Source organism: Cucurbita pepo, chromosome LG13, assembly GCF_002806865.2.
Source record: "Cucurbita pepo subsp. pepo cultivar mu-cu-16 chromosome LG13, ASM280686v2, whole genome shotgun sequence".
Classification (NCBI taxonomy): Eukaryota; Viridiplantae; Streptophyta; class Magnoliopsida; order Cucurbitales; family Cucurbitaceae; genus Cucurbita; species Cucurbita pepo.
In genome coordinates, this window is record NC_036650.1 from 5988874 (window position 1) to 6011280 (window position 22407).

The 22407-nt window shown below is 34.2% G+C and overlaps 3 protein-coding genes, 1 long non-coding RNA gene and 1 other non-coding gene across 14 annotated transcripts; 2 read left to right on the forward strand and 3 right to left on the reverse strand.

Annotated features, from left to right (window-relative positions):
- Positions 1-668: 668 nt before the first annotated feature.
- On the reverse strand, positions 669-804 carry LOC111809478. Its single transcript, XR_002817247.1, has one exon. It is a non-coding gene; the product is annotated as a small nucleolar RNA Z247 (small nucleolar RNA).
- Positions 805-1518: 714 nt separating this feature from the next.
- Positions 1519-6473, forward strand: LOC111809372. 9 transcript variants are annotated; one of them, XR_002817223.1, is made up of 9 exons: positions 1519-1620; positions 2444-2637; positions 2797-3042; positions 3129-3181; positions 4655-4725; positions 5212-5347; positions 5467-5686; positions 6062-6167; positions 6243-6473. It is a non-coding gene; the product is annotated as an uncharacterized LOC111809372 (long non-coding RNA). The 9 variants fall into 9 exon arrangements; XR_002817222.1 differs by having other exon boundaries at positions 2797-2899; positions 3018-3042; positions 3129-4725; XR_002817219.1 differs by having other exon boundaries at positions 2797-3181.
- Positions 5848-10653, reverse strand: LOC111809371 (IAA-amino acid hydrolase ILR1-like 6). Its single transcript, XM_023695822.1, has 5 exons — positions 9983-10653; positions 8627-8752; positions 7194-7508; positions 6970-7098; positions 5848-6590 (listed from the first exon to the last, which is right to left on the reverse strand). The coding sequence occupies exons 1-5, from the start codon at positions 10472-10474 to the stop codon at positions 6222-6224; spliced, it is 1431 nt and encodes a 476-aa protein (XP_023551590.1). The 5' UTR covers positions 10475-10653; the 3' UTR covers positions 5848-6221.
- Positions 10654-15379: 4726 nt separating this feature from the next.
- On the forward strand, positions 15380-16915 carry LOC111808385 (two-component response regulator ORR9-like). The gene is made up of 3 exons (XM_023694317.1): positions 15380-15537; positions 16265-16332; positions 16454-16915. The coding sequence occupies exons 1-3, from the start codon at positions 15481-15483 to the stop codon at positions 16707-16709; spliced, it is 381 nt and encodes a 126-aa protein (XP_023550085.1). The 5' UTR covers positions 15380-15480; the 3' UTR covers positions 16710-16915.
- Positions 16916-17864: 949 nt separating this feature from the next.
- On the reverse strand, positions 17865-22181 carry LOC111808382 (protein disulfide-isomerase-like). 2 transcript variants are annotated; one of them, XM_023694314.1, is made up of 11 exons: positions 21919-22181; positions 21239-21269; positions 20858-21139; positions 20569-20757; positions 20353-20478; positions 20019-20156; positions 19800-19919; positions 19586-19703; positions 19059-19171; positions 18535-18788; positions 17865-18190 (listed from the first exon to the last, which is right to left on the reverse strand). In XM_023694314.1, the coding sequence occupies exons 1-10, from the start codon at positions 22098-22100 to the stop codon at positions 18540-18542; spliced, it is 1548 nt and encodes a 515-aa protein (XP_023550082.1). In that variant the 5' UTR covers positions 22101-22181; the 3' UTR covers positions 17865-18190; positions 18535-18539. The 2 variants fall into 2 exon arrangements, with proteins under 2 accessions (XP_023550082.1, XP_023550081.1); XM_023694313.1 differs by having other exon boundaries at positions 17865-18194.
- Between the last annotated feature and the right edge of the window lie 226 nt (positions 22182-22407).

The window sequence follows — 22407 nt, forward strand, 5'->3', positions numbered from 1 at the left end:
AACGTATAGGCCATTCTTACATCTACCGTGGAGCAGGAGTTTCTTCGTGACTCGGTCCTTAACCAAAAAATAGTTTGGGTGAAATTCTACAACAGCATTATTATCAGATGCTAGTCTTTGTACTGAAATTAGGTGCTTATTGATTTTAGGAACATATAGGATATGTTTCAGAACAAGAGATGAACCAGAAATTAATGAATTCCCAATATGAGAGATAGACAAACCTGCGCCATTTGCAACCTGAATTTGGTCGGTGCCAGTGTAGCGTTCTCTGGTGGTAAGCCTCTCTAGGTCATTGGTGATATGATCTGTGGCTCCAGTGTCAACATACCAGTTTGTGTCACTAGTGTATCCACTTGTTGCCAAAGCTGCTTGTTTGAGATTATTTTCGGCTTGATATGCCTGATCAAATCTGTGCCAGCATTGCAAAGCATCGTGATTGGGCTTACCACAAATCTGACAGACAATGCCTGAGCTGCTTTGTGTCTTTGATGGTTGACGTCCAGGATTGTTCACAGTACGCCTTGATTGTCCATGACCACTATTTAACTGACGACTACGACCGCGACTACCTCGACCTCCATTGGCACCTCCACGAATGGATATCCTATTGACATTGTTAGCAGATGAAAGTTGCTCAAATGTACCCTTACGCAAGTGCCGCATCTCATAGCTCAGCATGTGAGCATACACGTCGCTGACAGTGTATACATCTGTTCTGGTTGTAATGCTTGTGACTAGAGGATCATAATCTGGACCAAGTCCTTGCAGCATGTAGGCGATGAGTTCTTCATCCTCTATTCGCTTGCCAATGGCAGCAAGTGTATCACCAAGATGTTTTACTTTACGAAAGTAGTCAGCAATTGTCATGTCCTTTTTCTGGATAGTAGAGAGTTCCATACGGATCTGCATTGCTCTTGCTCGAGATGTGGAAGCAAATTGTCGCTCCAGCGTAATCCAGGCTTCTCGTGCAGTGGTGATTCCAACCATCGTGCTGAGAACCTCCTCAGTGACTGATGAGTTGATGAGGCTGAGTACCAGCTGGTCCTGGGGGTACCAGACTGTGAACTCAGGGTTGATGATAATTTTGCGATTCCCTGTTTCTTCACTTGGTTCAACGGCGATCGTCTGGCTTGGTGCAGGCATGGATCCATCCACAAAACCAACAAGGTTTTGGCTACGCAAGTAGGGAAGGATTTGGGTAGACCACAGTAGATAATTTTCTTGTGTAAGCTTAACACTAATCACCTGACTGATCGACGGAGAAGACATTGTGTTGTTTGGGATTGACATGTCTAACAGCAGAGGCTATGGATCTCGTGGATCTTATTTCGGCTCTGATACCATATCAAGTTTATGCAAAACTGTGCCTCACACTATTGAGGACATATTCTATTTATATTGGCAAAAGATTAACTAATAGATCCGATTTCATAGGAAACTAACGAAGTAAGCCTATTCTTATGGCATGACTAACTTCAAGCTATTCTAATGGATTGACCAATTCTAACAGGGAGTTCGTGTTAGATCTCCGATAACCGCTCCAAGGCCTGCATTCCGATCGAGCGAAGCTGCATCAGTGTTCAACATTGGGAGATTTCGAGGCTTCCATTGCGTCAGGTGAGTAGCTTTTGCCTCTGTTTAGTATTTCACCGCTAACGCTACCTGAATTTGTTCAAGTCCAAACTCATTCTGTCTTTCTTGAATCCTGTCTGGTTGTTCGGTACACCTAACCAGTTACTAGTCCGATAAAGTCTCCGGTACCTCCTCTGCCTCTCTCTGAATCTAGTAGTCGAATATCTTTGCAATTTTCTGTACTTATAATTTCATATAGTAGCTTGTTTGTTTCTTAGTTTAGCTTTGCTACTTATGCAAGTATCCTGGCGAACGATAAAGGTTAGAATAGCTTCGGTATATATCCATAGTTCTGGATCAATTTCAATAGCAGTGAACATTATCACGAAACTCTATAGAATCCTTCCGCCGTTCAATTCAACTTCAACCGTGAGAGCTCTCTGATTCTCTCTATTTTTGTTCCTTTTCTTTTTCTTGATTGCGATTGAAAAACAGGTTTGGATTTACGATTCTCTGCTTAAATTCGCGTCGGCCTCTCTTGAATCTTTTCGGTCCTCCTTGTCTTGATTATTAAACTTGCATTGGTTCTGTTTGCCGGATATTGATGATAATCTTTCTTGAGCTTTGGATGTTGAGAATCTTCGTCTTGATTGATTTTCTTTTCGGATACTAAGTTACAGGCCGTTAGTCATTTTCTTTAATTCTGTGCGCTGTCTCATTATTGTTTTGCTGCTTCTGAATTATTCTGCTTGTATGTGCAGGTATTACAGCTCTGTGGTACTTTGAATTTATTTATGGCTTCAACAGTTCTTAATGTGCCTAATAGTGTTCGAGGAATTAATGGTTTGGATTGCGGCACCTATCTTAGGCTAAGACCTTCGCCAAGTTCAAATTTCCTCTGCGTTCTCCTTGTCTTTTCATTGTGAGAGCGTGCAATGAGAGCGTTGCACATATGAAGAAGCTTAGATGAAGTGATGTAGAGTGGAAAGCTGCGGTCGTGGACGGCTGCGTTCCAGAAGCGCCTCCAGCATCGCCAGTCGGAACTCCTGTGATTCCTTGCTGGTTAGTGTTGAAGATATAACTGAGTTTTCACGTAAATTAAAATTACAAGTAGGTTTTGCCGGACAAATTAGTTTGTCTTTTAGAGATAACTACTATATAAACTTGGTGAAATTTGCAAATCATAGTTGTGTGCGCTACTTATGATGAATTTTCCATCAGCCTCTCAGCTGTCATCCACGTCGTATCTGAAGGTCCCCTGCACCCAGAGCATCGTAACTGAAGGTCACCTGCAATTTTTTATATCCCCTATTCATTCATGAAGGTACACACTTTGTAACCATAATACCTTTATTCATTTCTTGTCTATGATGGTATGCCGTTATTTCCATGGGCAACAGTTAGTTTGTAGGTAATGTAGGTCTAAAGATTAGGATTTGCAGGTGAGGACAACTAGATGTTTGTGCGGTGAGAAAGATGAGGATTTACCAATTACCATTTATCAGGGTGTAGGTAGGTATATATGGTTACAGAGTTTATTTCATGTTTTCCAGGACTTATAACGAATGGAGTCTGTACTTCAATTATGCAAACAAGTGTCGCCCAGGTAATTTTTAGAGGTCGTTGTCTATTTAAATTCAACCCTTGAATACTATAGATCCACAGTCCGATGTACAGAGTACTGAAATTATGTGAACATGCATGACTATCTTCCAATATTTATTCTTTGATCAAGATTACATGAGTTCCAAGATTAGTGTGTTACGTTGCTTATAAATTTTGTAAGGAGATGAGTGGACTTTGCCTTTGTCGAGTGGGATATTATACACAGGCATTCATAATTTACCGTACAAGTTTCCCCCCTCTCATACACAACATCTTTCCATATGTCCTATTACCAAAAATTTATCGGTTTCTTTTATGGCATACTTCGATTTGATCACTAGGCCCGTGCTACTTGAGCAGATGTTGTCAGTCCAAGTGACATGATGAATGGTAGGGTAGGATCAATTAGGAGTCTTGACGCTAAAGGCTTTTATCATGTCTTCATCCTCTCGTTCACAACAAAGTAATTTGTCATCTATTTCACAATTTTCTCCCTTTTTTCTTTTCTTAGCCACTGAACTTGTAAATGCAGTTCTAGCTTTGTGTTACTTAGTTCTATTAGAATATCGAACTGCTGGCTATTAAAAGAAAAGTGAAATGATGTCTAATCCTAGATTATTTACGAAGCTATGAGTTAAAATGTTTGCAATCTTATGAGTGTAGATCATGTAGACAGCCTGTGCAAAGGAATTATTAGATGTTTGAATCATCTTTTGCCTCTAAAAAGCTAAAAAAAATTGTAAGTCCATTGTAATGAGCTATTTTGCCTAAATGATTCGGTTACATGCTTGACTCTGTTGGAGCATAGTAGAATTTTATGGAGGGGAATCTGTCTTGTTTTTTCTGGAGGAAGAGATGTTTTCACTTCTTAAGTTGAGTTCATCTTGAAATCTCTACATAGTGTCCTTATATAGGCCTTTTGGAACATCCTCCATGGTCATTCATGTACCAAATATTAAATAATGAATATACCTAATACATGTACTAATCATTATAGTGATTCATGAATAATCTAATACATGTATAGTCTAATGAATCTAACTCTAAAATGTATCCAATGAATTTCATTTTCAAAATCTGCCTATGTGCACTCATTTAGTTATTGATGAATTAAGTTTACTCATCAACCGACCCTGCAGCTAAGTTAATGTTTCAGTAAGATACCCGATGCTATATTTTCTTCCCATGCGGATCAAATCCATCTTGAATATTGCTGAATTTATTTTCAGTACCTTATCACTTGAGAGGGTGAATATTGAACAGTATGCGGGATGTCTTTGAACTACTTCTTCACAGTTTATGTATGCGTAGCCAATTGGCATGACTATGGCTTTTAATTCTGCTGCTGTTGCTCTCTTTTTCCCTCTCCTTCTTCTTCTTTTGGTTTTTTTTTTTTTCCTTTTTCTAATTCATGAATGGTCAAATTACTTCTGTTTTCAATTCCAACTATGCTTTTCTCGCTTCCTTTAAACAGGGATGCAAGTTCATTGTAGGGTCCATAAGGCTTCTCGGAATAATTCTTCTTTTCCCATTGCAGCATATCAGGTATTATTAACTAACCTTCTTTTTGTCAAATATTATCTTTGTTTCACTTATTTTCTTATGCATCCTCACATTCTACATTATGAAACTAAATATCAAATAAGATACCACACTTGTGCCTGATGCTGGTGACTAAATGCCACCATGATTTAATAAAAGTTGTAATTTAAAACCCTTGACTTCTCTATCTTATTTTTCAAGATTGCATTTGGTATGATCACACTTTTAGAATTTCTAAACACTGTCAAGATTGTATCATTATTGCAAGCTTGATGTCTGATAATTGACAAGGATGGTGTTAAAGAAAATGGACGCTAATAAAACTTGTATGTGAATACAAATTGGAATCTGATTATATATGTGTTTAATATACATTGAGTGTTTCGTTTGCATTGTCATAACAGAAATGATAGCAAGTGAATAGAACATCATAATCTATCATCTATACACACATGTAATCTTTTCAAATAATTTTACGCTTTCGATTAGGTTTCGGGCATATACTCGATAAACAAGGCTGGAGGGGTTCTCAATATGATTGACGAAGAAAAGGTCATGATGGAGTCTCTCATATAATCCTCATATTTTGCTCTACAAGCAGCTGGATGTTTGTGCTGTGGGAAAGGTTAGAATTTTAGGTCGTTAGAACTTCAATTGAGAGTTCTCTTTCTAATCAATCCTGTTGCATTACTAGAAATTCTGTTTTCATAATTTAATTAAATTCTGAGTTTGTCAATGTGTTAGCGTCGGAGGCCACAATTGCAATTGATGATATGGAATCTGCGATGTCCCATATTGGTTGTGGAGGAGAATAAGAGACCCTTTATAAGGGTGTGGAAACCTTCCCCTAACAGACGCGTTTTAAAGCGTTGATGGGAAGTTCGAAAGGGAAAGCCCAAAGAGGACAATATCTGCTAGCGGTGGATCTGGGTCGAACCAAGCTAGCGTTCTATCCTCTTTAAAGGTAATAACCACATTCTATTCAAACTTTGGATTGAGTTTTGAAATTTAAGCTTTATACACTATTTTCAACTTACAGGCTGTTTTTTGGTTTTGGTATCGATTAGACATTTTCAAAATCAAAGAAATTTCGGGTTCGAATTCAATGTTTTCTTAGGAAATATGAAAAAAAAAACCATTGTAAAAAAAATGGTAAGAGAATAAGCACATATAGGTTATCGTACAAGGCTTTAGTAGTAATTCACGGATCAACCCTATCCTTCATCACTACCGTTGCTTTTTGAGAAGTTCGATTTAAGTTAAAAGGATACATGGTTATAATAACCATGAACCATTACAAAATACGTTAAAAAAAATAATTCAAAAATATATTGTGTAGCTGTAGCTGCAACGTCCGGAATCCTTTACAATAGGACGGGGGCGCAAGCAGCTTTCCCTTTAAAACATATCGGCCCCACGTACTACACTCCCAAAACTTGCCGGAGGTAATCACATCCCTGGAGATAACGGCATTTTAAGAGACGGAAACTTGTTGCTTCTCATTCTCCATGCTCATACAGGTACCTCTCAGCGATGGTTGCGTGAGTCGCAGCCCCGATCGGTAGGACGTCTTCATCGATCATGAAGTAAGGGGAGTGACCTGTGTGGATGGAGCCTAAAGTCTCATTCCTGATTCCTACGTAATAGAACGCTGCAGGAACTAACTGCGTGTAGAAGGAAAAATCCTCGGCCCCCATCATTGGTTGGACCACCCTGAAATTAGGTGAACCATGTAGATCAATCGCCACTTTCTTCACATGTTCATACATCTTTTCGTCGTTTACAGTTGGTGGGTATATGGTGTACTCTCTTTCGAAGAAGTCCACTATTGCCGAGCATCTGTAGACACTGGCCTGCTCCACGATTACCTGTAGGATAGGATCGTTCCCGACCACAAATTATTTTAGATTCGAAATTAATTTGAGATGATTTTCAAAACTGATATTTTTAAAAAAATTTCTCCCAAAAAAGAAAAACATTTTAAATTGAATTTTAGGGTATTTTTTTTATAAAAAAAACTTTGAAAAATGACTTTCTCAACTAAAAGTTATTTTTAAAGCTATGAATTTTGTCTTTAAACTTTTAAAATTGTTTTTAAACTTTAAAAATTGTCTTCAATTTTGTATATTGATTAAAAAATTAAAATTAATTGATGTGTTAGATAGAAATTTAAATGTTATGTTTAATAAATTCTAAAATGTAATTTTGTGTGAATTAGAGACAAGTTTTCTAATTTTAAGGACAAACCTCCTTTATTCTTTGAAGAACTTGGTAGAAACTTGAGTTGGAGTAAGCTCTGAAGGTACCACCAATAACGACGGTGTCCGGTATGATATCCAGATTATTCCCTCCATTAAACGAAGTTACTGACACAACCTGAGTAGACAAAAAATTGCAACGTACGGACGATTTAATTTTGAAAAATTCAATAGCAGCAAAATCACAAAATAATAATAATAATAAAGTATCACCTGCGAGTCTAAAGGATTTGCTTCACGAGACACAATCCCCTGCAAGCTGATGACAGCGGCCGAGGCAGCCAGAACCGGGTCGACTGACCGGTGTGGCGAACCGGCTCGGCCCATCTTGCCAGTAATCACGGCCTTAAAGAAGCCGCAGCCGGCTAGAAGAGGACCGGGTCGAGACCCAATAGTGGCGGTGGGATATTCATGAGAAACATGAACTGCAAAAATGGCTTGAACGTCTCTTAAAGCCCCATCTCCGATCATTCTCTTTGCGCCATTGCCAGCCTCCTCAGCCGGCTGAAACAGCAGAATCACCGTCCCCTGTAAAACAGTAGAATGAATTTCGAATAAGAAATTACTGCGAACAAAATTTAAAGCTTAAGATATTGCTCGCTTCATCATCCAACACTTGACACCAATAGAATTGATTATAAACTCCTGACCATTCCCTAAATTAGGGAATGTTCATCATCTAACACCTCCCTCGAACAAAGTACTTTATCAATCTATCGGCATGACTAAGTTTAGGGCATGACTCTGATAGAATTACAGATCTCCACAATAGTATGATATTATCCACTTTAAGCCTTTGCTTTGGGCTTCCCCAAAAGATCTCGTACCAATGGAAAGAATATTTCTTGATTATAAACTCATTGATCATTCATTAGCCGATGTGAGACTTTCATCATCCAACAAAACAGTGAGGTAAAATAAATAAATAAATAATGGATGTATAAGACAAAAGTGAAAAAAATACTTATGATTCTCGATATGCAGCTTTCTTTTAACCCACAACCAAGGGCCATTAAAAAACAGCCACATATTATGGTCCCAATTGAATAATTTTTCGTTAAAAAGAAGTCTTCTGAAAGAAGTTAATGGGTCATATAAAGCCAAAGGTTAAAGTAAAGTGGTTTCTAAGTCGACACTTCTTATTTGTAACTATAACAGTAGACTTCACGACTATTAAATTGATGTATTTATTATGGTTAATTACTAATAAATTTCTGCAACTGCATAAAAGTCAATTAGCCTAATTGAACTAAAAAAATTGCTTAATTTGTGTTTTTTTTAGTGAAATTTATGGTATGAGTTCATACCCAACATTATTTTAAAGTTATTTTTTTTTAGTATAACAAATGTAGTATATGAGTAATTGAACCTTTGACCTTACCAAAAAAAAAAAAAAAAAAAAAAAAGAACATTACTATTGTTACTACTTTAATTTATACAGTTTTTCAGATAAATCATAGGGAACAAAATCCCAAAAAACAGAGTGAATTTTAACTATTACAAATGCTTTAAAATTATTTTATGTTAATAACCTTTTTAAAATTTTTTTTTTTTTTCTTGGTTTTTTGTTTAATTTCTATTTTCTAGAAATCTTAAAAAGAAAAAGAAAAAGAAAAAGAAAAAGAAAGGGGGTGTGAAGGGCAAACCTTCAAGAGATGTTCACGATCCTTCAAAATCTTGGCAGCACCAAGGAGCATTGTAACGTGAGCATCATGGCCACAAGCATGCATCTTGCCTGGGACTCTGCTTTTATGCTCCCATTCCACAGCTTCCTGCACCATGTTTTTATGCTCATTCTTTAATGCCATCATCTTACATTTTCCAATCTCATAAACAATATTATCTAGAAATTGATCTTATCAGCTTAGAAACTAAGTAAAATAAAACACTACAAATTCAAGGGTTCTAATGAAAGTAACAACAAACATCAAAATGTAGAGATCAAATTTAATATCTAAACGCAATCTTTAGTGTGTGAAATTGGAGAAACTATCTCAATATCTCAAATTCATATTTAATCGTAAAGATATCAAGAAATTTGAATCTACATCATCAGAAATTATGAGAAGGTTTCCATCGAGTGCTTTCACGTGGTTAATTTTGATTGTGTACAACTCAATTGCTACAAAAGCGTAAGTATTCCTAGAAGATTTTATAGATATTATGTCCCACTACTGCAACCTCAACCTGTGAGAAGATACAACAGATGCCATCCCCACCACTTGCACTTATCCTTTATCCGGAAAATTCATGGGGATAAGCATTGTGCTGACTTTATTCTAAAGAAGAATTAAAATACCATATTTGTAAACCATTTCATTTAAAGCTCTTATTCTTTTTATAGAACTTAGACCAATATATGTATATTAAATAAGAGATTTAAACACGTGACAAAAAATAGTAAAGTGAGCGACTGTGGAACAAAAATCCAAAAATTACAGTACCACTATTATTTGCCTTGAGACAGTAACTGACGCAAAATTAATAAAGAAAACTCCATGAGTTTTCGAGAATGATTATAGTTTCTAAAATCTAATTCGAAGGCAAAAGAAAATTGACGAAAAGGCATTTACCGATATATTTTGAACAGAATCTGAGAATTAGCGTAGAAGTAAAAACATGATATACTTTTTTTTTCTGGAAAAATTGTTGTGTGTAAGAAGATGTAAAACGAAGAAGCGAGATGGTGGAAATTCAGTTATGGAATGTTTGAAAACAAGTTCAATCTGAATTTTGACAGAAAGAACTATTGCGCGAACCTATTTCCAGAAATAGTTTTAAGAACAGAGTTTCTTTTCTTTTCTTTTCTTTTCTCCAAATTCTAATCTCTGTTTTCTTCCTCTTTTTCTCGTTTTCAGTCATGTTGTTTTCAATTTCAAGGCAGAGAGAAACATCAAGGCAATCAATCAGTCGTAAATGTGAAAGCAAGTGGAAAAGAAAACGAAAAGTAATCAAAAGCATATAATCAATCATAATCGCGATAACTGATTTTGTAGAAGAACCTGGATTGGAAGAGCATCCATATCGGCCCTAAGAGCAACAAAAGGCGGTCCGCCAGTCCCGATCCAACCACGAATGCCAGTCTTAGCCAACGGATACTCATAGCTAATATCCATCCGGTCCAACTCATCACGAACTAACCGACTAGTTTCGAATTCTTCGAACGCAAGCTCCGGATTCTCGTGGATTATCCTTCTCACCTTCTTCAACCAATCGACAACCTCCGGCCGCTTCGCCAAACTCAGGATCGCCTCAGAGCAGGCCTCCGTCCAGACCTCGCAGTTCTGAGATTCCAATCGAGTCATCAACGTTCCAACACTCTGATTCTTCAGCGAATTAGAATTCCGCACCGTTTGTAAGCCGCAGCCAGCGCCTATTAGAGAAGAGCCGCCATGATCACCGCCGACTGGCGAGAATATCGCGTCGATTAAACAGACTGAGAAGCTCTGAATCGCGATGAAGAAAATTAAGCAAAGTCTTGCAGAAGAGAACATTGTGACGATCACAGAAACAAATCGACGGATGGAGAGGAGGAGAGAAAGAGCGAGAGATTCCGGCGGAGGAGAAATGGAAGAAGAAGAAGCAGAGAAAGAGGGAAAAGTAGAAGAGGGAGGGAGGACGGTGGGGGAGAAGCAAGAGAGAGAGAGAGGGAGGATTTTAAGCACGTGGGAGTGGGAAAGAGGTTAGAGAAAAGGAGGAGGCGAATTTGGTGCACGTGGTAGAATATGATGTGTTACAGAGGTGAGAGAGGGCGTCGAATCGAAGCTGATAGGACCACCACTTTCATTTCAGTGAGACGGCTACACACTCCACCTTTTTCTTTTTTACAATATATTTTATTTTACCTTCAATTATATAATATATATATATATATATAATTAATTAAATATTTTTTTCAAAAATTATAATATTATTTTAATTCTCGGTTATTCATACACGATTCAAATATAGAAATTTGGACATGCACGGGTTTGGTACTATTTGGGTCCCAATTTTCGTTTCTAGTCATCACCGATGGTCTCAACATTTGGTATGATTGAGCCATCAAAAATAAAGGTGCACTATGTTGGTATTGGTGTCTTTCATAATTTCTCTGAGTCAGATATTGACTTGTTTTACTTAGTGTTACAAAAAAACATTAAAATTTAGACAGAGACGTGTATTTCTATCTTATCTTCGAAAAGAGTTGATAATAAAATTATATACTTTGTTTTGTATTTTTACATTTATTTTATTTTTATTTAAAAAAAATTAAATTGGGCCATAGGTTTTGACTATTCAATTCAATTGTCTTTTATTAAGTTGATATCTTGTCGGTTTACATTAATATTATTGTACGAAAGTCAATATTTACAAAAATATATCCGTTAATATTAATAAAAATAAATTTTTATATAGTACAGAGACAAAATTGGAACATATCACAAAGTATACTCCGATAATTTTTTTATTTTTTATTTTTTATTTTTTATATCACACAATTTTAATTTGATTGCTTTATTTGAGGTTGTCATTTCTTTATACATAATTTTCATATTAATTTTTAAGATGAAGGATGGATTATATACTTCAAAAAAATAGAAAAATAACCTTCTAGGGAAGCAATTCTTTATAAATAGATAATATAATTAAACCAATTATAAATTTTTTATTTTTATTTATAGGGATAATTTTGAATTTAAAATAGGTTCGATATCATTAGAACTCAAGTTTGAGAGGAACTCGAACCTGAAATGACAATACATGGACCAACTCGAGTCTTGGGGTCGAGGTGGCTTTTTCAATTACAGAGATTTGTGTCTCGCATACCCTTGACCCATAATTCTATGGGTTAGCTCGTTTTTTTATGTCCGAGGACTTTTCAGTATCTAGATTTGTGTATCAACTTTTACCTTCATTAAGTCTAATTAAAAATTTAGGGACGAAATTTACTAAAAATAAATATCAATAATTATTTTCAAAGATTTTGACTCAAGCGTTTAATATATCAGGACATGTGACCTAATTGAACTCAAAACTAATAATACCTCTTGTCACATCACATAAAAAAGAAAATCATGTTTTTATTAAATGCATCGGCATTATATTTTTCTTTAATATAAAGGAGTTGTGGCAGAACCATCGTACTTAAACATACTTAAATTTTACACGTTTAATTTATTCAACAAAAAGTATATATTCTTAAAAATATTCCTTTTTAAAGCTTAAATCTTTTGAAATTTACACATAATAGAAAGGGGTAAAAGCGTAATTTCAGATGTGAAGAAATCGAATCATTGACCGTTGATTTCTTGACCAAACAAGATTGGTTTCATCGGTGAACATAGATTTTATTCTACATAATAGAGAGGGGTAATAAGGGAATTAATTTTATTGTAGTGAATAGAATAAATCGGAGGTCAATTATGATATATTTTTTTTTTTTTATAAATTTTATTTTGATTTCATTTATATATCTTTTAATTTAATTTAATTTAATTTTCTGTAATTTTTTCTTTTGGAAAACGTACCATTATTTATATGAACTCGTTCCTTCCATAATTTTTAACATTAAATAATGATTAAAAAAAAAAAAAAAAACTGGAGAAAAGGAGCGCACATAACTGCAGGCACTACCGATTTTTACTTTCTTTAATTTTAAATAATAATAATAATAAAATTTTAAAAAATAACCATTGCTTTTGTACTACAAAGCCAATGTGGGCCTACCATTTACCAAGAGAGCAGGCCCACCTTTATTTTAATTATTTAATTTTTAAATGATAAAATAATCATCGTGCATTTTTTAAAATATATTAATCACATTTATTTTTTAAAATATAATCAATTACATGTATAGAAAATTAGGTGTTTTTTACCGCCCACAAATTATGTTAACTTTTGAATAAAATGTCCGCCTACTATAATATATTTTAATTAAAATTGACATATGTTAAATTGTGTCATAATAATTATTTATAAAATATAAAATTGAAATATTTTTAAATCGCTTTAATAAATAATTTTTTTTGAATCACGTGGTGAAAAACGGTGAAAATTGAAATAGAGTTTAGTTTTTGTTGAGTACGAGCATGGCTTTTTGGAGAATTTTGGCAGGCAATCTGCCAAAACTTTGCATTATTACCCTCACAGTTTAAAAATGTTTACCTACCTTTTAACCTTTCCAACTATGTTCCTGGTCAAACGGTAAAAATTGTCGCGGTAAAACTAAATCATATGGATATATTTCTTTTATTATTAATTTGGTCTTTTAAGAAAAAAAAAAAAAAAATTGGATTAGAAAGGCAAGGGGCGATTTTGGAATTTTACAGGTGGGAGAGGGTTTGGTATGTTAGATATCAATTTTCTTTTAATTTTTACCTCGGGTTTCACTATTCTTTTACTCCCTCCTGTAAGAAAGATGAATTCTCCCTTCTTGTCCCTATTCTGGACCAGCTCTTTCTCCTTCCCTTAGCTCCTTCTCTTTCTCTTCTCCTTGATTGCTTGCTTGAACTCCTCCTTCTTTATTTATTTATTTTAAATAATTCTTCAAAAGAAAAATTGTGCGTTTGAAACGTTTTTTTTCGAGCTTTATTTATTTATCATTTTTTCAAATATTTTCAAATATATATATATATATATATATATATATATATATATATATATATATATTATTTGGGGATTTGATGCATAATTAATACTATAAAATGCGTAGCTGTTACTAATCATGTTTAATTAAAGCTTTTCTTAACACATTTAATTTGATTTTTAAAATTTTTATTATTATTAGTATATTTTAATTATTTTCGAGTTTTTTTTTAAATAATTTTCTTAATTTTGTTAATAGAATAAATGAACATATGAGAATTTGACAAAAACAAGTATTTTTCACTTGATTCCACACAATGGCAATTTCGTAATTCAACGTTTAATTTGGTCTTATCTTTGTCCTTTCCATTGAAAATTAATTAACGTCCAATCAAAGGGAATATTTTATTTTCCTTAACAGATAGGATAACGTTGAAATGTTCATTAAAATAAGATAGCATTAAAATTTCAGCTAAAATATCTAATACCTATCATATATATATATTTATTTGTTTATTAAGAAAAAAAAAACATTTTTTTTACACTGAAATTCAGAAATAATATTTACCTACAAAATTAAGGGAATAAAATATTTTTTTAAATCTTTTTCTCCTAAAAATTAATTTTATGTTATAAAATAATAATAAAAAAAAGATTAATTATAAGTGGGGGAATAAATGATTGAATGAATATGATTAGAGTCCAAAATGGTTATCATCAATGCCACGAAGGTTTGTTGTTGGTTTTGGACCCATTATTTTACAAATTTGTTCTCATATGAATTAATCCCTCCAATCAATTCAACCTTCGTTGATTAATATACATTTGTCCCAATCAAATCAAATGCATGGATAATTTNATATATATATATATATATATATATATTATTTGGGGATTTGATGCATAATTAATACTATAAAATGCGTAGCTGTTACTAATCATGTTTAATTAAAGCTTTTCTTAACACATTTAATTTGATTTTTAAAATTTTTATTATTATTAGTATATTTTAATTATTTTCGAGTTTTTTTTTAAATAATTTTCTTAATTTTGTTAATAGAATAAATGAACATATGAGAATTTGACAAAAACAAGTATTTTTCACTTGATTCCACACAATGGCAATTTCGTAATTCAACGTTTAATTTGGTCTTATCTTTGTCCTTTCCATTGAAAATTAATTAACGTCCAATCAAAGGGAATATTTTATTTTCCTTAACAGATAGGATAACGTTGAAATGTTCATTAAAATAAGATAGCATTAAAATTTCAGCTAAAATATCTAATACCTATCATATATATATATTTATTTGTTTATTAAGAAAAAAAAAACATTTTTTTTACACTGAAATTCAGAAATAATATTTACCTACAAAATTAAGGGAATAAAATATTTTTTTAAATCTTTTTCTCCTAAAAATTAATTTTATGTTATAAAATAATAATAAAAAAAAGATTAATTATAAGTGGGGGAATAAATGATTGAATGAATATGATTAGAGTCCAAAATGGTTATCATCAATGCCACGAAGGTTTGTTGTTGGTTTTGGACCCATTATTTTACAAATTTGTTCTCATATGAATTAATCCCTCCAATCAATTCAACCTTCGTTGATTAATATACATTTGTCCCAATCAAATCAAATGCATGGATAATTTATCCTTTGGACTATACTTTATTTATTTTTTATTTTCCCCTTAAAATCAAAGCCATCCTCACCATTCAACTACCTATTTATTTATTCTTCAAATATGTTTTTATTTAATTCAAAATTTGAGGTACAATACAAATAAAAAAAATACAAGTTTTTCAACAGCGTTCTATCTGCCGGGAATTGATGGAGATTAAGCCTTGATTTTTATTATTATTATTTTATGAATTATTTAAATTTTGAATATCCATGAAACACAGGAAGTCAAAGTCAACCTAATCATGACAGATTACTGCATGCCTGGAATGAGTGGCTATGATCTACTCAAACGACTCAAGGTCAATTCCACTACTACCCTTTCATACATACAACAAATTAATGCTTATTTTTTTTCCACCTCTAAATTTTAGATTATTGTACCTGTCCAATTTCATCACTGTCAAATATTATATTATTTAAATTTTATTTTGTACTTCCTTTATATTATTACGATTTACCGTTAGCGGATATTATCCTTTTGTATTTTCTTTTAAAATTTTAATATTATTTAAATTTTACTTTGGACTTCCTTTATATTATTACTATCCATTGCTGGCCGATATTATCCTTTTGTATTTCCTTTCAATCTTCCACTCAAGGTTTTAAAATACAATTTTCACACCATTATAAGGAAGGTGTTTCCTTCTCTAACAGATGCGAGATCTCATAATCCACCCACTTAGGGGCCTAGTTGTTGGCACACGACATGATATCTATACCATTTATAACTGTTCAAGCCTACCGCCAATGAATGTTTATTTCCCCTTAACAGGAATGTTTCGTTACCCTCTCCGACCCATGTGGATCTCAGAGTTACATTATAATTTAATTCTTTATTTTTTTCCCCTCTAAAATCCATTAGATTTTTAAAATTAAGATTTTTTTATTATAAAAAACTTATTTTATTTTAAAATTTGGCTATGAACTCAAAATTATTGAAAAAATCACACACAATTTGAATATCAAACTTAGAGCTAAAATATCAATATTAGAAGATGATTGCTTACCTGATACGTGAATTGGCAGGGATCTTACTGGAAAGATATTCCTGTTGTTGTCATGTCATCAGAGAACGAGCCTTCAAGAATCAACATGTAAAAAGATTGATGCTCTCTCACTCGATTTCTTCTCTAAAATTCAAATTTTAGTTTAATTCACAAAGTGATCGTAAAATGAATCGATGAACTTACCAAACAAATGCAATTTAACTTACAGGTGTTTGGAAGAAGGGGCAGAGGAATTCCTTTTGAAGCCTCTTCAACTTTCCGACGTGAAGAAGCTCGAGCCTCACCTTCAAAAGTCCCTCACTCGCTGTTCTGCAGAAATAAAGGAAGAACAAACCGTTGGATTTGGAATTGAAATCGGAATCGGAATCGGAATCGGAATCACTGATTCCGATGTCGTCGACGGCGGAAACAACTCAGATAGTAACAAGAACGACAATAGCGATCTGAAAGGCGACCGAAGCTGAAAGAATTGCAAGGTGGAGCATAAGAAATGGTGCAATATTGGCAGGTAGCATTTCGTCGAACACCTTTCCTGCAATATAAAATGGCTTGTATACCGATCGTGTTTGATGATCAGTGCCTCCCAAAATGGGATGTGTTGGAGCGTAAATCAATCTAGGGTTTACAACTCGGATTAAAATTATCAAATGAAATTTCCATTTTGTCTCTAGGGTTCAGTAATCAAGCGCTGAAAATGGCGGAAAACCAAGAGTTTCCAGTTTTTGGAACTAAGAGCGCCAGAGGATTAAAAAGAATCCATAAAATCAAATTCCTAACACAAAAATTTGAAAACAATTATTGGAATGAAAACTCGAGTTTGATTTTTATGTTTTTATGTGTTATTTGGTATAATTTATAATATATTATATACTTATTTTATTAATTTATAAATTTTTTTAATTGCAATTCTCCATTTTAAAATATCGAAATTCGAGTAACAATTTGTATTGATCTAAATTAATAATATAATATTTAATGTTATTTTTATTTTTAAAATATTAAAAGCGTAGGAATAAAATAGCAACCTGAATTGGAAATTACTACATAAATATTTTTTTTAAAAAAGCTGAAAGTAGATACAGTAGCAATTTTAAAGATTTAGAAGATTTTTGTTTTTTTTTTAAATAGCAATTTTATTACTTTATTACTTAAACACAAAAATTAAAATCTCACAAAACTCCGTTAAAATATGAAAAATCACCCATTTCCTACCACGGTTATTGTCCAACAAGCTATGGTAAAAAAAAAAAAAAAAAAAAAAAAATTAGTGGGGAAGCCCCCTAAAAATTGAAGGCTTCCCTCCGCTCTAACGTTTATAAGACAGTGAGTGGAGTGCATAAACCCCTTTAGAATAGGGGTATGCCCCGCAAGTACTACACCAGTTCGTAAGTCAAGTTTCGAACGAGTCTTGTCTACAAACTTTAGAGATAGGGACAAAACAGCTCAACCAATAGGGAGAGGGGCGACCTCGTCTTGCTTGCTTCTGGCGAAACTTAGCACACTAGATAATCGACATTCTTTTATGGTAGGAATACGACTTTTTGGGCCAACCACAATACAAGTCCTGAGCGATGTCGAAGTAATATATATATATATTATTAAAGGCATAAAGAGGGCAGTAGAAATTAAAACACTAAACTAGGCCTGTGAATTAAACATAACTCAGATATTTTTGCTGTCACATAACCGTTACACTAACTACGGGTAGGATAATAGTAAGTAAAAGCTAACTGAAAAGCAAAGAGCCTGCGTCGCATATTATTGTTTATTTTCAAAACATAACAAAAAAAGAAGGGAAAAGAGACATTTGGAGATCACATGCTCTGTGCTGACTCTGATACTCTGTCAACTTCCATGGGAGTAGCAGCAGCTGACATAACATGCCCAGCCACCTACCCCACATGTTCTTGACGAGGTCTGTCTGCTCCATGAACCAAAAAGCTGACTTCCTACACAAAAAAGAACAAGCAATGATTCACAAGCTGCAGATGTTTATTACAAGTTCTTGAGTTCTGTGTCATGTTTCTGAGTGCTAAACATTTTGCAGCTATATTCAAAACCCAACAGAGAATAAAAAGATGCACCAATCTCAGTCCATGCAATATTTTACATCATTGAAACACTATCTACCTATAGGTAAATTTATTTGTTTTCTTGTTAAATTTCTAACCACAATTTCCACAATCAAGCCAATTTTTTTTTAAAACTAAAAGAAAAAAATAAAGTTTTTACTAAGAGTTCAGATGTTTGTAAAAAAAGTTTTTACTATGAAGAGCTTTTTGTTTTTACCATTTTTAGAGCTCATCCTTGGCTTCTGAATCAGGCTTTGAGTCCTTGGGTTTTGAATCTGCCTCTGTGTCCTCCTTGGGCTTTGAATCTACCTCGGCGATTCTATCACGGTTTGTCTCGATGAAATTTATGATGTCTTCCTTGGTTCTATCACCGTTGTAATCCACCAGCTTTCCACTTGCTGACCTGAAATACACAGTTGGGTAACCTTGGATATCGAAATCGCCATCTGCAATGTCGTTCGCGGTGGCATCCTAGAGGAAAATGAAATGAATCAAACCGAATTTTAATGAATTGAGTTACAAAACTTGTCCAAGTAGACCCTCCAAAGTTTGTAGAGATTAGATATAACCACAGAGAAATGTAAGGGTAATAAATAATTGATCAAATATATTTGAATTGTCTCATAGACCAAATATGCAGATAACCCTTTTCAAAATAAGAACAAAAAATTGCAGATATCAGCTACAAATTCAAACAGGACAAGCAATTAAAATTCCAGATTCAAAGGTAATGGATCTTACAAACTTAGCAATGATGATTTCAGGATCGCTTTCATATGAGACAGCCACTTCCTCTAAAGTTGGAGCAAGTTTTTTGCAGTGTCCACACCATGGAGAATAAAATTCCAGTAAAACTGCCCGACCAAACAAGCCAGTTAGTTAATGAACATAGACTAAACAACAAGATCAGGTTCAGCCAGATTTCGATTAAACTCCAAAATGAAATACTAGACATTAAAAAAAATGGATTGAAGAACCAGTTACTTATCAAATGGCAAATATTCTTAGTGGTTTCACATTACAGGTCAGTTTCATGGCTCAAATATTTGAAATCAAGAATTAGAAGAGAAACTCTTTCCAACACACCAAGCGATATGAGATAGTAATTAATTGCCTAATCAGTAATCGTCAAGTGAAATTAACGAATTCATAATAAGATCTCGGCCTTAAGTATGAAATGTAATGATGTATACGTACAAACATACTGAGAACTAAAGTTATTTCTAGCTCATATTTGCTTAAGATCATATTTGTGAACTATGTCATACCATTCTTTCCAGATTTAAAGACTATATCCTGGAGACTATCAGCAACAACCACTTTCACGGGTTCATTGTTACTCTCGGGAATGGGTTCCGACTTAACGAATTGAGGCACATTGCCATTCTGCAATTAGAAATTCAGAGTCAAAACACCAAGAACATATAATTCCAAAAAGCAAAAAATAAGAAAGGAATTCAGAACACCAAGAACGAGTTTGACCTTGTAATCCTTCATCCAAGGGGCAATCTGATCAGCCTCCACATTGAAATTCACATACTTAAACCTATCATTTTTTTGCACAAGAAGGACAGGCACTTGTTCTTCCTTAAGTCCAAAATACTGTTGATGCAAACCAGTAAGGTATCAAACATGTGAGGCATAATGTAGAACAAAGTAGACAACTTAAATAGCCACACAAAGCAAAAAAAGAATACAAACGTTTAGGGCAGCTTGACTGGATTGACTGTCCCCAATTAGGAAACTTATTCCCTCTCCTTTGTACTGTTCAGCAACTTCACGGTACTTGGATTTCAAAGAATCAGCAACCTCACTGGTGTAATTCAGAAACAGCATAGCCTATCCAACAGAACAGGAAATTATATATCAAACCTCATTAAGGAAACGAAATCTGAAAGTTGTTTACAGTATGAATGATAAGTATCGATAGGAAAAGTGAGCGGAGAACATTAGTATACAAATAGCTCCATGCAGACAATGGGAACATTTCTTTAACTAAAGAGAACGGTTCTCACAGCGGATCATGCCGCTTTACCTTATCATTAGGACTGTTGAAGAACTTGGAAAGGTAGACGTGATTGTTAGGATCATTATCAAACACCGTTACCAAGGGAATACTAGATTCTTCAATGAACTTCTCCAACTTAGCTGCATCAAAGTCCTGAATTCATAGCTCCAATAAGAATCAGTGTGCTAAAAATTAAATCCTAAGAACCCAAATTTAGCACACAATGAAATGAAATTCTGGTACCTTAAAATCAACAAATTGTTCATCGAATGGCTTGAAAAGCCTGACGACCGGACCAGATACAGATGTTTCTCCACGTGGAAGTAGCTTAGCATCCAAAGTGTGACCAAAGCTATAGTCAGAACGTAACTTCTCAGCCAAAGCCATGTAACTATCGAACTCTTCTCCAGAAAGTTTTGGAAAGATCCCAACCTGCAAAACCAGGGGAAATTAATTTTCTTAGCTACTATACAGGAAAAATGTAACAACACAAAACTGGAAAGAAAGGAAGGATGAGAGTTCTAGTTCATACAATGAAAACATTATTAATGAGACTACTAGCATCCTCTGCGGATTTGATTTCAGCAGATGCAGGCCCACTTTGCTTCTTCAAGTAGTCAACAATCCCCTCTGCATCGCGAGGTCCCTTATAGTCTTGACTTGATTTGCCCCCATTTCTGAGTATCTTAATAGTGGGGAAGCCCCTAATTTCAAATTGACCTGCCAACTCTCTGTTTGACTCTTCATTTGCATCAATTTTGGCTAAGACAATTGGAGGGTCATGACTGCTCAAAATCGACGCAGCTTTTTCATACTGTATAGAAAGATAAGATTGGATAAAGCCATAAGCAACAAGGACCTCAAGTATAATTCAACTAAAACATCTTGGAATGGGATATGAAAATTAGCTTACCTCTGGTGCCAGTTTCTGGCAATGCCCACACCTAGATCATTGAGCGAAAATGTAAGAAGGGGTAAGCTCAATAACAAATCATAATGTACTAATGGAAAATTTAGAACATCATAAATATGATATGAAGGTTGAAATCTGCATCGATTCCAAAAATTTCCACTGCTTCTCAAGGGAAAGGATCGCAAAAAAGAAAAAGTCAACATAAATTGTTTTCATCATTTCAAAATCACTCCCAATTGCCCAAAGTACTCTTAAGATTCCAGTTCTGCATGCGTAAAGAACAACAAAATCCCAGAACCAACAGTAAAAGTAATAAGATCAAACATGTTTGAAATGAATACTTGAGAATCCACTGCGCAGTTGACTGTGTACTCAAATTCACACATCGAACAAAAAAAAACCGGATATACATTCGTTCCCATATGCTAAAATCAAAATAACACCACCAAAACTGTTTAAACAACCATGCACTAAAACTATCCTATTGAAACAGAGCAAAGAGGCAAAATACACGATCATAATGCGAAAAATGAATCAAGAAAAAACCCTAGAATCCGGACTAAAAGAAAAATGGATCCTCACAAAAATCACATAAATCAAACCACATAGCAGCCATGAAAAAGATCTGAGACGGAAACTTGACCAAGACAAAAAGTAAATGGAAGTCAAGAAAACCATACCAAGGGGCGTAGAACTCAACGACGATGAAGTTATGCTTGGAAACAACATCGGAGAAGTTGGAATTGTCCAAAGTGAGAACAGATTCCTTCGCCTCGGCCTCGTCCGCGTAGATCTCAATGAAAGAAGCAGAGAAAAGAACAGAAGCAAGCACAAGGAACCGAATCAAAGATGAAGACGCCATTGTCAAGGCACTGGAAGAAGCTCTCTGTAAGCGATATGCAGAGGGGTTCAGTCCGTGAAGAGGGGGTTTTAATGGGAACCGGCTGAAGGAGTTTTTTTCCTTTTTATTATTATTTATTTTTTAAATCAGGCTGAAGGAGTTAGATAGAGAACGATACAAATATGGTGGCTCATTGGACAATTTTCCACGTGGACTTCTCTTATTGGTTGAGTCTTGTCATTTGTATTTTCTTTTCACTCGCGGCTCACGCGCTTGGCGATTAAATCGCCGATTAATCTTACGAAATGTTTTCGCCGTGGAAAAAAGA

Excerpts from the sequence above, each read along its gene's own strand:
- LOC111809371 (XM_023695822.1), bottom strand. The coding sequence starts at position 10,474 with ATGTTCTCTTCTGCAAGACTTTGCTTAATTTTCTTCATCGCGATTCAG. Across the intron at positions 7,509-8,626 it reads ATCGTGAACATCTCTTGAAG|GGGACGGTGATTCTGCTGTT; the intron begins GTTTGCCCTTCA and ends ACTGTTTTACAG. Across the intron at positions 6,591-6,969 it reads TTCTTCAAAGAATAAAGGAG|GTAATCGTGGAGCAGGCCAG; the intron begins GTTTGTCCTTAA and ends CCTATCCTACAG.
- LOC111808382 (XM_023694314.1), bottom strand. The coding sequence starts at position 22,100 with ATGGCGTCTTCATCTTTGATTCGGTTCCTTGTGCTTGCTTCTGTTCTT. Across the intron at positions 20,157-20,352 it reads TCAACAGTCCTAATGATAAG|GCTATGCTGTTTCTGAATTA; the intron begins GTAAAGCGGCAT and ends TCTGTTGGATAG. Across the intron at positions 19,920-20,018 it reads CCAGTCAAGCTGCCCTAAAC|TATTTTGGACTTAAGGAAGA; the intron begins GTTTGTATTCTT and ends TTGCATCAACAG.
- LOC111808385 (XM_023694317.1), top strand. The coding sequence starts at position 15,481 with ATGACAGATTACTGCATGCCTGGAATGAGTGGCTATGATCTACTCAAA. Across the intron at positions 15,538-16,264 it reads ATCTACTCAAACGACTCAAG|GGATCTTACTGGAAAGATAT; the intron begins GTCAATTCCACT and ends GTGAATTGGCAG. Across the intron at positions 16,333-16,453 it reads GAGCCTTCAAGAATCAACAT|GTGTTTGGAAGAAGGGGCAG; the intron begins GTAAAAAGATTG and ends TTTAACTTACAG.